This window comes from Oncorhynchus keta, chromosome 4 (assembly GCF_023373465.1).
Source record: "Oncorhynchus keta strain PuntledgeMale-10-30-2019 chromosome 4, Oket_V2, whole genome shotgun sequence".
NCBI classification, from domain to species: domain Eukaryota; kingdom Metazoa; phylum Chordata; class Actinopteri; order Salmoniformes; family Salmonidae; genus Oncorhynchus; species Oncorhynchus keta.
The window spans coordinates 30,316,002-30,329,198 of record NC_068424.1 but is presented as its reverse complement, the minus strand read 5'-3'; the positions used below and the strand labels follow the sequence as shown (position 1 = coordinate 30,329,198).

The following is a 13,197-nucleotide window of genomic DNA, read 5'->3' as shown; positions in this document are numbered from 1 at the left end:
ACACTGTGAGTCATCTCGATTTCACAGTCGGAGGGCATAATTACAAATTGCTTCAAAAGGGAGAGGCAGCTGCTTTCAGGCTTTGATAGGGGGATAATTAAAAATGTCTCAAGTTGGCTGGTCAGATATTCTGAAAACAGCAGCTTTATGTGATGAGTCAAGGTAGGGGTACAAGAAGATAATAGCTTTTTGTGATTCTTCCACGTCCTATAACAAAGCCTGCATATAATTTCATGGATTAATAGCGGACACAAAAAAGAAAACTCTTTGAATAAAACGCTCAAAACAGAAGTATGCAGGGGTAATTCACTGCTTAGACCCATCTCAGGCTGACAACTAAACTCTACTTTCTATAGGATGGCTCCAGCATCATGTACTGTAGGATGGAGATTTGGTGCGGGGGCGCTGTGGCAACAGGGAGGTGTGAAAGATGAATTTCTCCCCTGCTGATGTGCCATCTGTGGTGTAGCAACCCCACTCTATGGTGTCCACTGACACGTGGGTGGGGGACACAGAAGGCTTAACAGCCCATGATTTTATTTATTGAACATTTATTTAACTAGGCAAGTCGGTTAAGAGCAAATTCTTATTTACAATGACTGCCTACCCCGGCCAAACCCTAACCCGGATGACGCTGGCACAATTGTACGCCGCCCTATGGGGCTCCAAATGACGGCCAGTTGTGATACAGCCCAGGATTGAACCAGGGTCTGTAGTGACGCCTCTAGCACTGAGACGCAGTGCCTTAGACCGCTGCACCACTCGGGAGATCGAATCAAATCAACTGTATGTATGGGATTCATCTTTACCTTCAGAAGTCAGGAGGTGGTTGTGGTGTGTGTGCACATGCGTGAATGATGCAGGCTTGTAATTCACTTGGAACCTAATGGAAGCAAACTGACGAAAACGAGGAGGGACTAACTAAACTTGTCCAATAACAAACTCTTGTTTCTGTTGTAAAACACTTTCCGTTGCAAAATGTTTCGCTACAGTGTGCACTAATGAATACACCTGTTCACCATGAAGCAAAGGATACTCTGTCCTCAACACTTTATCTTCAGGAGAGGCCAGGTTATTTATAGCCCAATGTTGAGTTTCTAATGCAAAGGCCATTTTGCATGTACCTGCTAAAGATACACACCACATACAAGAGAGGGACTGATAACTGGATCAGGTACTGGAATGCTAATAATGAAGCATCTGCTGAAAGAGTTAAGTGTGTTCATAACCTTCCTATAATACAGTGCCATCACACAACCCATTGACATGTAAGGAGAGATGATGTTCTCCTCAAACCAAGAATGATTGGTTACATTTCAGTTAGGATATTTGAGGTTCATGTGGACAGTCAGGCTTCATACCCAAGAGAGGAAGAGGGTACATTATCTGTCCCTCTCTGATCAGTTGTGTGACAGGGACTGGGAAGTGAGAAAGTTAAGAGGAATGCTTCACAGAACCAGTCAGCATCTCCCAGAGCTGGCACATGCACTGACTCATACATAGACACATCAGAGAAATAGCATACAAAACGTAGGCCTACACATTCCCCTTTTAACTACTCCCAGCAATATACACCCCACAACAACTATAGGCCCTGCCTACACAATTTCAACATAACCCTTCTTTGATGTTTTACAGCACATAGCAAGAGACAAACAACAAAGGCGCACTCCAACGCATGTTTTAAATCTGCTAACCAGAGAAGGCCGAGCTAACACAATAGCACTTCCGTCCGATATGTTTTCACAGCTTGGTCGCATAGACTAGATGTAACTGTAAAGCCGGAACACTCAAATAAGTATATGTTATGTTTGGTATGGCTATATAAGACAAAAGGTTAACGCGAACGTCTAGCAACCCAAACGATGCATCACGGACAACAATAGCATTTAGCAACTTTAACAACTACTTACATAGCTAGTTTGTAACTACTTAGCATTTTAGCTAATATATTTACATTTACTAATGTTATGTCTACTCGAGTCCAAGTTGGTTTTCAAGGCAGGGTGCAAAGGCCCCAGAAGCAAAAGCAAAGGTTGGTGACACCAATATTTCCTAACACAGGATGTCCCTGTAGATAGGCTATATGCCTACTACGTTTCCATCGAGAGATACCTTTGTCCTTGCACATACGTTAAAAATAGGTTGCCCTTGCTTCTGCTGTTTTTGGTATGCTAGATAGATGAACCTTGACTTTTTCCACTACATGAGTAAAGTGTAATGTCTTCACAAAAAGTGCTTGTAGACATGCACAGACATGCACTGTAGCTGAGAGACAGCGGTTAAGCACAGCCAGGAGGGCTTTTTAGGTTGCCCTTGTGCAAAGAACAGACCTGCTGAATCCTGGACAAGCACCAGTAGATTCCCGTCTTCCTTGGCCAATACGCGAGGGTCAAGAATTTGGAGCATTCATACAGGACCAAACAAAAACAAAGCAAGTATAAGAGAAATGCACTAGTCTTGAGTCGACTTTTGGGCACACATTCTTAAAATAACAAGGCATATTTAGTTTGTGTGTTTTAGGGATGTTTGACAGCAGAGCCAACAATAACAAGACAGAACGTGTCCGACAAAAAGTAAGAGGACCCACTGCACTTAACTAGCTTTATTCAAATATATCCCTTTCCTGAGGTAATCACCGAAGTGAGTGGATACAACGCGTCCACAGGCCATGCAACACACAACATACATTTCATGAAATCAACATATTTGTAGACTGACTGCCTATTGATTTTGAATTGATGATTGTGAGTATCCATCAGAAGAAGATATGAATACAGTGAAAGATCAAAGGTAGCTTGGTGGTATATAACCGACTAGATTATATCATCTAGTTTACTTCATAGGTGAAATTCAACCTCGGTTAGTTCTATGGATGCAGTCCCACCGTCGGTTGGATAAAGAACCCTATAAGTGAGTCCGTGCGAATCAACTAAAATGATTGTCTTACGAAACATGTGAACTGCAATACAGCTCTACAAAGTTTGTGTGTGAGCACTGACACAGTAACCGGACAGTTATTTTTGTAACTATTGTTGCGCGGCAATGAGCGCAGACGTGCGAGAGCAGTCATTTCTATTCCTTCCAAAATGTGTACAGTGAAATTTCGCGTAACTTCAGTTGCAATGAAAGATATGAGCACGGTATTTCTAAGCACATGTAGGCTACTATGGACTACAATCACCTCCATCCGCCACGCAGCCTTCGCCAGTAGCGCTATCCTGCAAAGAAACTGATACAAAGTAAAGGACAATAAATGCAATCCGTTATCAATACTTACAACTATGATCAGAGATTGGCGAACAGAGTGGTCCGTGTATCACATCGCGACGGACAGTTATTCCTGTTAATTCATTGAATGGTCTTGTCTCACTGGTATATCACAGGACGAAAACGACTATCAAAGAGCGACCAGGATACAGAGTCCACCACCGCTTCGTAATACTGGGCGTGTTCAAGGGAGTGGGATGAAAAATGGGTTTACAGCCTGCGAATCCACGCTGACGTCAAAGTAGCCTACAGCTATTAATAAAAATGCACTGAACAATAGTAGCCCACAGTAGCCTACAGTAATAAAAATATGTGCATGTAAATCTAAATGTCAGAAAGAACTGTCACTCAGTTAGGAAGGCTATAGAGGTCACATATTTGTCTTGGTATGTTATGTTTATTAGGACAACATAATATTGTATATTGTTGTGTTATTATAATGTAATAAAGTTGTGTGTCAGATGAACAAAGAATGAATGCATGAACCTATAGTGGGAATACAAAGTATGTAGAGTATGTGTATCTTCTAAAAAATAAATTATGCTCCAGAATTGATCAAGACTAAACTGAAAAGCAATGCAGTCCTTTATGAGTCATCGTGCTATACAGGATGTGTAGATTGAGGTTCATTTGAGAGAATTTCACTGGGTCAACTCAATTGAGTTACCACTGAAGTGAGAGGCTTTCATGGTGATTTCACAGAAAGTAGACAAACCCAACCAGTCTCTGAGCAGTGAGAACAGGCAGCAGAAATACTCATAGTTGTTACTGAACTGTCTGGCCTGGCTGCACTGGTCTTATGGGATTCATCTAAAATGATCTTTCTCTTTGTTAATGACCCATTAAATTACAGGTGTGTGATAATGACTAATTCAAATGGCCCATTTCTCATGGTTGGGGAAAGCACCAGTCTATTGTACCTGCATTTTGAAAAAAGCGGAAAGCGAAAATGAATGATGTTTTGTCTCATAAAAACAGATAAAACAGCCTACGGGTTCTCACAGATCAAATGCAGATTCATACTGATATTCTTATCTCCTTGTCATCACCAAACCACATGTACTGTTGCGATCTGTACTTTGTGAAGTGACAAAGGAAGTCTGTCTACAGCTCTTAAAGAAAACACCTCAATTGCGCACCCCAGCTGAAGGCCTTGCTTCCTCCTTTTGGCTTGCATGCAAATCAGCAGGAACCACTACTGGTATAAGTAGCCTGTCTTACAGATCTGTCAATGGACATTACAACGTTCACACCTTCCCTCACCACCTCTACCCCAGTCATAACTTGTATTGTAAGTGGACATCCACTCAGATGCTTGCAATGGCTGGCCAGATGCCAGGAAAAACACCATCAGACCCGTATCGGGCATTTTAACTTGTAATGATATTGATGCTCCCACATGGAGGAAAAAACTCCCAATTGGTAACTTTAGATTCAACTTCCCAAAGATTAAAAGCAAAATTATAGCTAGCCTATATTTCTCTTGCGACATGGCTGACAACCACATACGGTATATAACACAACAAGATAGACTTTATTTACAGCATCTGTTCCTACAGTGGACAAGGTCTGGTAGTGGAGTGTTTTCCCCATACAAGCACCATGCTGGCCAAGCCTGTTTACCCTCTGATGAGCCATGGAGGTAACAGTCATATGATGGACCACAGTGTACCTCTTTGAACCAATGAGAAGTCTTACTGCTAACCACATGTCCCTAATCTAAGCACTGTCACGTCAAACATCTTTACACTACAGATCAGTGCCAATCCTAAGTGAAATTAATATGGTTGTAGAGTTGTGCTGGTAACTTGTAATAACACTCCATTATTCCATTATTGGTCTCTGTAGGTTACATCTCAGATTTGAATTATGGTTTGGAAAAGTAGGCCATAAGTCATGTGACTCTATAGCCTACATACAGAGCATTGTGGTTAAGCGTGTGAGATTTGTACAGCAGATTTTGCACTCAACATCATGTCAATAGACCATAGCCTAGGCACATTACAAGCATGACATTTAAAGCCTAAAACTAGCTCTCTGAACATTTTCACTTCCACGTTCGGGTTTGAGACACTGCAGCAGAGGGATGGAACGGGGTTCAAATGGGATGGAAATTCTTAATCTTAATCAAATTCTTAATCTTCATATTCAATATGAATGCTTATCAGGTATCGGTACCTAGGTCATAAACTCGTATATCATATTATTAAACAGTCTTTCCAAACAGTCACACTTCATCTCTGCTTACCTCATGTCAAAATAAAAGACCCCCAAAAGTTATTTTTTTGTCCACATTATGGCGCACGTGCAGGAATTTTATTTTGACATAAAACAAGCAGAGAGGAAGTGTGTCTACAACAGCCCCACGTTTGGAAAGTTTGTTTAATAATACTATCCTTTAGATATTTGGTCTCAAATTCCCCCGTCATAATGACCAACCGTCCTTGCCACCGGTCCATTAAATTGAAATGGAATTGTATTTAACTTCTTGCTTCTCAGGGACTGTTTTTGTGCAACCCAATACAATTGAAAGCGACGCTAGTGAATACACCCTCGTTGCTAAAAAAGCACCTACAGTATACAGACCCCAATGAATGATCCTCCTGTTGAATACTATACTCCTATTCACAGCAGCACACTTACTTAGCCAAACATCAATAATAACAAAGCAATATTACGTTGGAGACCATATTTACAAGTAACATTACTTAATTGTGTTTTACCGTAATGCTCGAAGTGCAAGAAAAGGCAGTCGTCCTCCACCTGGTAGCTACCACGCTAGCAGCTCAAAGAATAACGATTCGCTTCAGTTGTCCGCTATTTCCGGGTTGGTCTAACGTCATTGTGCAACAGACAGGTTACAACCTCAACAACGCGCGAGAGGTTGCATTGAATGCAAATCGAACACAACGGACCCACGGGTCTCGGCTACAGTAACCAGATTAGTATTACTGTATTTATGTTGCCGAGTTCAAATGTTATTTACAGTGTGAACATGACACATGTCATGCAATTTCGTGTTACATTAACGTGTACCTTAATCCGCAAGAAAAAAAAGAATTAGCCCGCAGCAATGTTTGCCTACAAAATGCTAACACATATCAGGCCAAGTTGAACGTGAAAGAAACAATAACCACCTGGCAAATAATACATAGGCTATAGTCTAAAGTGGAAAGTAAACGTTCATTTAGCCAGTATGTATTGCAATCCCAGTTTAATTTAGACCTACATTTTCATACAATTAAAGTACGAACATAATATTCAAAACTAAAGTAGACTATGAAAACCGTTCGAAATACTTTGAAAATACAATTTATTTGTCCCTTCTTTGAAATACTGATCTAACATGATTGTGTTAGCGTTAAGCAAGAACTTTGCTTCTTGGCGTTCACCTGTCCAGTCACGTCTGATATATGATTAGACGACTTCAAGAACAGGGGGAAAAGGGAAACGATGATTGATGGGCTGCACAGATGGGCGGCATTAATGAATGCACACGCCTGACTTCAATCAAAACATTAGAGGAGCCCCGACTATAAAATGCCACCTACATTTTATAGCAGTCCTTTACGACGACGAGTACGAAAGTATTTAGACTAGGGTAACGCACACAATTATTACATTCAAATTCGAGCACTATACTCTTAGAGGCTTCTTTGGGTGAAGTTTATCTGTTAGCAGAAGCTAGTTGAAAATGGTGAAGGAGAGAACCCACATAAACGTGGTCATCATAGGCCATGTTGATAGCGGAAAGTCAACCACCACTGGTCACCTGGTCTACAAATGCGGTGGTGTCGACCCAAGAACAATCGAGAAGTTTGAGAAGGCTGCAGCCCAGGTAAGAAACTAATTGGCGCAACATTTTATATGTATTAAGCAACTACAACTGTAGCTAATTTTAAATTGTCTCATCCTACAGATGGGCAAGAGCTCTTTCAAATATGCCTGGGTGTTAGACAAACTGCAAGTTGAGAGAGAGCGGGGAATTACCATTGACATTTCATTGTTGAAATTCAACACACACAAATACACTATCACGATAATTGATGCTCCAGGCCATCGTGACTTCATCAAGAACATGATCACAGGGACATCACAGGTGACGTTGCCCATTGTAGTGTATCTGCTTGGGGGCTATGAACACTTTAGGCCAATGTGAATTGGTGGTAACCTGTTCTTAAGCCTTTGTTCACCATTCATTTCAGGCTGATGTTGCACTCCTGGTCGTGTCTGCGGCCAAAGGGGAGTTTGAGGCTGGTATCTCCAGGAATGGCCAGACCAGGGAGCATGCCTTGCTCGCCTACACGCTTGGTGTCAAGCAAATCATTGTCGCTGTAAACAAAATGGATGTGACTGAGCCACCATACAACCAGAAGCGCTTTAGTGAAGTGGTCCAAAGCGTGAGCACTTTCCTCAAAAAAATCGGTTATGATCCCACTGCTGTGCCTTTTGTTCCGATCTCTGGCTGGACCGGTGAGAACATGCTTGCCCCATCTCACAAAGTGAGTAGTTTGTAATTGCATTCATCCACATTTAAGTATAATTTTTATCCACCTGTGACTCATGAACCCTCTTCTGCTGTGTAGATGTCCTGGTTCAAAGGCTCTAAAGTCAAGAGAGGGCAAGGGCATGCAAATGGGAGAACTCTACTTGAAGTCCTGGACTCCATCCATCCACCAGTGCGTGTTTCCAACAAGCCTCTGAGGCTGCCCCTGCAGGACGTATACAAGATTGGAGGTGAGGGGTGGCTCATGGGGTCTACATGTTTCACAAATTGTGAGTAGTTGGATTGTCACTCTTTCCCTGTTCTACAGGAGTGGGCACAGTTCCAGTGGGGAAGATCGAGACGGGGGTCCTGAAGCCTGGCATGACCCTGATGTTCTCTCCCGCCAAGCTGACTGCCGAGGTCAAGTCCATCGAGATGCACCACGAGGGTCTGCAGGTGGCTGGGCCTGGCCACAACGTGGGCTTCAACATCAAGAACGTGTCTGTAAAGAACCTCCGTCGTGGTGATGTGGCGGGGAACGCCCAGCATGACCCTCCCTCTGATGTTAACAGCTTTGTGGCACAGGTACAGGTTTATGTCACTATCTGAAAATGGCAATTCAGTATTTAAGGCGAGTGTCCCATTGTCTAACGTACTGATGGTTTGTCAAACAAATCTTCCCTGGTTTAGGATGTGAATCTGTTCCCTACTAGTGCAGATCCCTCTACCTGTTCTGTTGCCCAGTACTGTTTAACTGAAGTCTTTGCGTCTTCCCACAGCTCATAATCCTAAACCATCCTGGCAAAATCAAGAATGGCTACTCTCCCGTACTAGACTGCCATACCACTCATGTGACCTGCCGCTTTGCAGAGCTGAGGGAGAAGATTGACCGTCGCACAGGGAAGAAGCTGGAGGACTTTCCCCAGACCCTGCAGTCTGGTGATGCTGCCACTGTCAAGATGAGCCCCAACAGACCCCTCTGTGTGGAGAGTTTCTTCACCTACCCTCCTTTAGGTACACTTTCTCAATATTTTTAGGTAACATCACTGGTAGTGGGCATGGAACATTTGGAACTAAGTGGTACATTTTCTAGTGTAATGTTTTATTAGCGCATGGCTTTCTATCCAATCCAAATGTTGATTCTGCATCATGTCTGTCTTTTGATAAATTACTGCTTGTTCACCAGATGTGCCTTAACTAAAATATGGCTGACTTGGTTTTAACAATAAAAGTAATTTGTTATCCATGTGTTCCATCTCCAGGTCGGTTTGCAGCGAGGGACTTGAAACAGACTGTTGCTGTGGGAGTCATTAAGTCGGTGGATAAGGACCATGGCTCAAAGAAGCATGCACAGAAAGGCCAAGTCTCAAAATAAATATTTGTTTTATTTTACCAGCAGTTCTGGTATGAAAGAGCTTGAGGATAAAGCTTTAAGTTGACTATTATTTGCATTTATATATATAATTTGTGTTGCAATGTTTTTGAAGAAAAAATAACTGCTTCTTAGCTTGTACTACCATCTGGAGTAATTTAAACAATTGAATGGCTTTCTTAGACAAATGTAAAAGGTTGTGCAAAAAGCTTCTGACGAATAAAAGTCCTTTCAAAATTACTTTTTCACTGAAGTGCTGTTCATCTGTGAATGTAAACGAGTGACTATTCCTTGGCTTTAGCAGCAACCACCTACGTTTCTTTACTAGACATTTTAGCCTTGTTAAAATTAAGGCACCATGGTTGACACTCATTCTATTGGCATACTGAACAAAATGTAACCCAAACAAATTGAAGATTCTACTGAGTTACGGTAAATGAGGATTGTCAATTGAAATTAAGGCCTAATCTATGGGTTTTGCATTACTAGGAATAGACATGCATCTGGATGCATAATTTGAAATGGGCCTCGGGAGCTTATCACAGTGCCTTCATATTGACATTGAGAAATGCAGTTGTCTCGCTTATTCCTGCCCATAACCCCACTGCCACCATGGGGCATGCTGTTCACAGCAATGCCATCCATGTGGTTGAGGCCGGGTTACAAGCGTTTTGCTACTCGCAATAACTAACCATGTGACCAATAACATTTGATTTGGACTTGGGGATGGGGGGGGGGGGGTGACTGTTGATTTAATGTTCATGTCTAAATCAGCTGACACCAGCTCTGGTAGACATTCCTACAGTCAGCATGTCAATTGCATGCTGTCTCAACTTGAGACATCTGTGAGCACTCATATATATATATATATATTGACCTTCATTCCCCAATGCAAGGTGCACCTTTAATCATGCAGAGTCAGCTACTGTGAGGTGGATTATTTAGGCAAAGGAGAAAAGCTCACTAAGGGATGTGAACAAAATTTGAGAAGCTTTTTGTGCATATGGAACATCAACGGAATCTTTAATTTCAGCTCATGGGACCAACACTTTACATGGTGCGTTTATTTTTCAGTAGAATAAAGGCAAAGACGTCATCCATTACAACACTTTTATTAGTACAATGGAATGATTGGGGTTGATATTCCTTTACATGGGTTGAAACCAGAGGAGATGAAGTCAATGGGGAGTGAAGGGTACATATCCTGCTCACTATTTGCAATTTCCTGTCATCCAAAAAAGTACCCAGTGTTCTGAGGAAAACCCTGTGACAGGCAAACTATTTCTGCTTGACTGCCTCGCTGGATTTAATAAATATCCACAAACTGTCTACATATTAGTTTGTATCCTTAACAGTGGAGCTCTCGTCTGGAAATCATTGACGCCACATTAAGTTTGAAATGTCATTGGACCATTAGTTCAAATCTCTCCAGGCCATCAGAATTTTCACATTCTTGCTTACTGACATTGACCTTCCCATATGTACTTGTGAGTGTTAGTGGCTTTCAGAAGTGGTTCTTCAAACCCTGATTTGAGTGGCATTTTAAATAGCACTCTGCTCAATTCCACATAGTACAGCGTGAAGATAACTTGACAGAGTGAAACGGTGCTAAGTCTACTACTGGTGACCTGTGCGGTTCCACAGGGGGTTTCTGATATCCCACCATAAAGTAGCAGCAAGTGTCAATACTGTAAAACTATCCGAATACATGTACACAAAAAGCGAGCAAGAACAAGGGATACATTGAATGAATAAATATTTAATCCTCAGCTCAGTTTTCATGGTAGGTTTCAGTTGGAGACATGAGAATCTCCAGTCTAATGTGGTGTAGGATGAGGAAACGGTGAGAGACTAGTGACATGATCTCTTTCCTATTCCTTCATATTTGGCCTTCTCCAGAAATGCAAGCAATGATATCAGGGATGACTAGTAAAATGATTACAGATAAAATGCAAACACGGCTGCCCTGATAATTGGTTATTATCTGGCAAGCAGAGAACGCATGTATGCTTGTACATGTATATACACACACACACACACACACACAAATATATTTACATACATATATACACAGTAACAGCATAAACATACACTTTAGGGTAAGAGTGGCTACGGCAGCCATAGGTCGTGCTCTAAGATTAAGATAATACTGGTAAGAGGAAAAATACACACATTTGTATTTACAAAATGGATGTGCTCAGCATCCAGTGGCTAGTTGAGCCTACTTGGGTTTCTTCATTGCGTTTTTTTTTCTCTTTAGAACACTGGTTTCACGTCAGGTTGTTACAGTAGCTATTTACAGTACAGGGGTACTTCTAGGGGTTAGGGCGGCGGGGTTAGTGCAAGCCTCGTCTGGCTGTCAGTCACTCAGGATGTGGACAAAGGACATTGGGAACACACCTTTCCTCTCCGGGTGCCCTTCAATGTGTCCGATCTGAAAGGAAACAGAGAGAATGTGTGAGTTGAGGAGAACTGCACTGCACAGGTGTTCTTTTTCAATGTTTAGCCAGCTATTAGGTCTGTTTGGCAGTGTGAGTACGGTAAAGTTGAAACTAGTTTAAGGTAACACCCAATGATTTATATACACACTAGATGACTTACAGGAGACTGCGCCTCCATCTTGGCACTTCCCCACCATTGGGTGATTTGTGATGTTTAACTTGTTCAACCCATGACTGTGTTTTTGTGTTTTAATGTGTGTGTATGTATATATATATTTATAATAATATACACATATATGCAGTACCAGTCAAACGTTGACACACCTACTCATTCAAGGGTTTTATTTTTACTATTTTCTACATTGTAGAATAATAGTGAAGACATCAACACTATGAAATAACACACCATGTAGTAACCAAAAAAAAGTGTTTAACAAATAAAAATATATTTTATATTTGAGATACTTCAAAGTAGCCACCCTTTGCCTTGATGACAGCTTTGCACACGCTTGGTATTCTCTCAACCAGCTTCATGGGGTAGTCACCTGGAATGCATTTCAGTTAACAGGTGTGCCTTGTTAAAAGTGAATTTGTGGAATTTCTTTCCTTCTTAATGCATTTGAGCCAAATCAGTTGTGTTGTGACAAGGTAGGGGTGGCATACAGAAGATAGTCCTATTTGGTAAAAAGACCAAGTCCATATTATGGCAAGAACAGCTCAAATAAGCAAAGAGAAACGACAGTCCATTACTTTAAGACATAAAGGTCAGTCAATACGGAACATATCAAGAACTTTGAAAGTTTCTTCAAGTGCAGTTGCAAAAACCATTCAAGCGCTATAATGAAACTGGCTCTCATGAAGACCGCCCCAGGAAAGGAAGACCCAGAGTTAGCTCTGCTGCAGAGGATAAGTTCATTAGCGTTACCAGCCTCAGAAATCAGCAAGTAAATGCTTCACAGAGTTCAAGTAACAGACACATCTCAACATCAACTGTTATGAGGAGACTGCGTGAATCCGGCCTTCATGGTCGAATTGCTGCATAGAAACTACTACTAAAGGATATTTATAAGAAGAAGAGACTTGCTTGGGCCAAGAAACACAAACAATGGACACTAGACTGGTGGAAATCTGAAGATTTTTGGTTCCAATCGGCGTGTCTTTGTGAGACGCAGAGTAGGTGAACGGATGGTCTCCGCATGTGTGGTTCCCACTATGAAGCATGGATGAGGAGGTGTGACGGTGTGGGGGTGCTTTGCTGGTGACACTGTCAGTTTTTTATTTAGAATTCAAGGCACACTTAATCAGCACGGCTACCACAGAATTCTGCAGCAATACGCCATCCCATCTGGAATGCTGCATCGGATGACCTGGCCTCTACAATCACCCGACCTCAACCCAATTGAGATGGTTTGGGATGAGTTTGACAGCAGAGTGAAGGAAATGCAGCCAACAAGTGCTCAGCATGTGTGAACTCCTTCAAGACTGTTGGAAAAGCATTCCAGGTGAAGCTGGTTGAGAGAATGCCAAGAGTGTTCAAAGCTGTAATCAAGGCAAAGGGTGGCTACTTTGAAGAACCAAAAATCTCAACTATAATTTATTTTACATTTTTTGGTTACTACATGATTTTA

At 41.8% G+C, this 13,197-nt stretch overlaps 3 protein-coding genes across 6 annotated transcripts in view; 1 reads left to right on the top strand and 2 right to left on the bottom strand.

Annotated features, from left to right (window-relative positions):
* fam49bb (family with sequence similarity 49 member Bb) overlaps positions 1-6,154 on the bottom strand; it is a 40,848-nt gene extending 34,694 nt beyond the window's left edge. Inside the window, exon 1 of one of the 4 annotated variants that reach the window (XM_035759441.2) lies at positions 5,994-6,154. The gene's annotated coding sequence lies outside the window, so the exon portion shown is untranslated. Of the gene's footprint in view, positions 1-3,280; positions 3,447-5,993 lie in introns of those variants that run through there. The other 3 variants (XM_035759446.2, XM_035759460.2, XM_035759453.2) reach the window with 3 other exon arrangements.
* Positions 6,155-6,731: 577 nt separating this feature from the next.
* eef1a1l3 (eukaryotic translation elongation factor 1 alpha 1, like 3) lies at positions 6,732-9,368 on the top strand. Its single transcript, XM_035759431.2, has 7 exons — positions 6,732-7,108; positions 7,190-7,369; positions 7,476-7,772; positions 7,857-8,007; positions 8,085-8,341; positions 8,536-8,770; positions 9,019-9,368. Exons 1-7 carry the CDS (start codon positions 6,965-6,967, stop codon positions 9,129-9,131), a joined length of 1,377 nt encoding a protein of 458 aa, XP_035615324.1. The 5' UTR covers positions 6,732-6,964; the 3' UTR covers positions 9,132-9,368.
* An 856-nt stretch (positions 9,369-10,224) lies between these two features.
* Positions 10,225-13,197, bottom strand: part of LOC118373309 (arf-GAP with SH3 domain, ANK repeat and PH domain-containing protein 1) — a 70,131-nt gene continuing 67,158 nt past the window's right edge. Inside the window, 1 exon segment of the mRNA XM_052505466.1 lies at positions 10,225-11,562. Within this exon segment, the coding sequence (XP_052361426.1) occupies positions 11,488-11,562 (75 nt within the window). The 3' untranslated portion in view covers positions 10,225-11,487.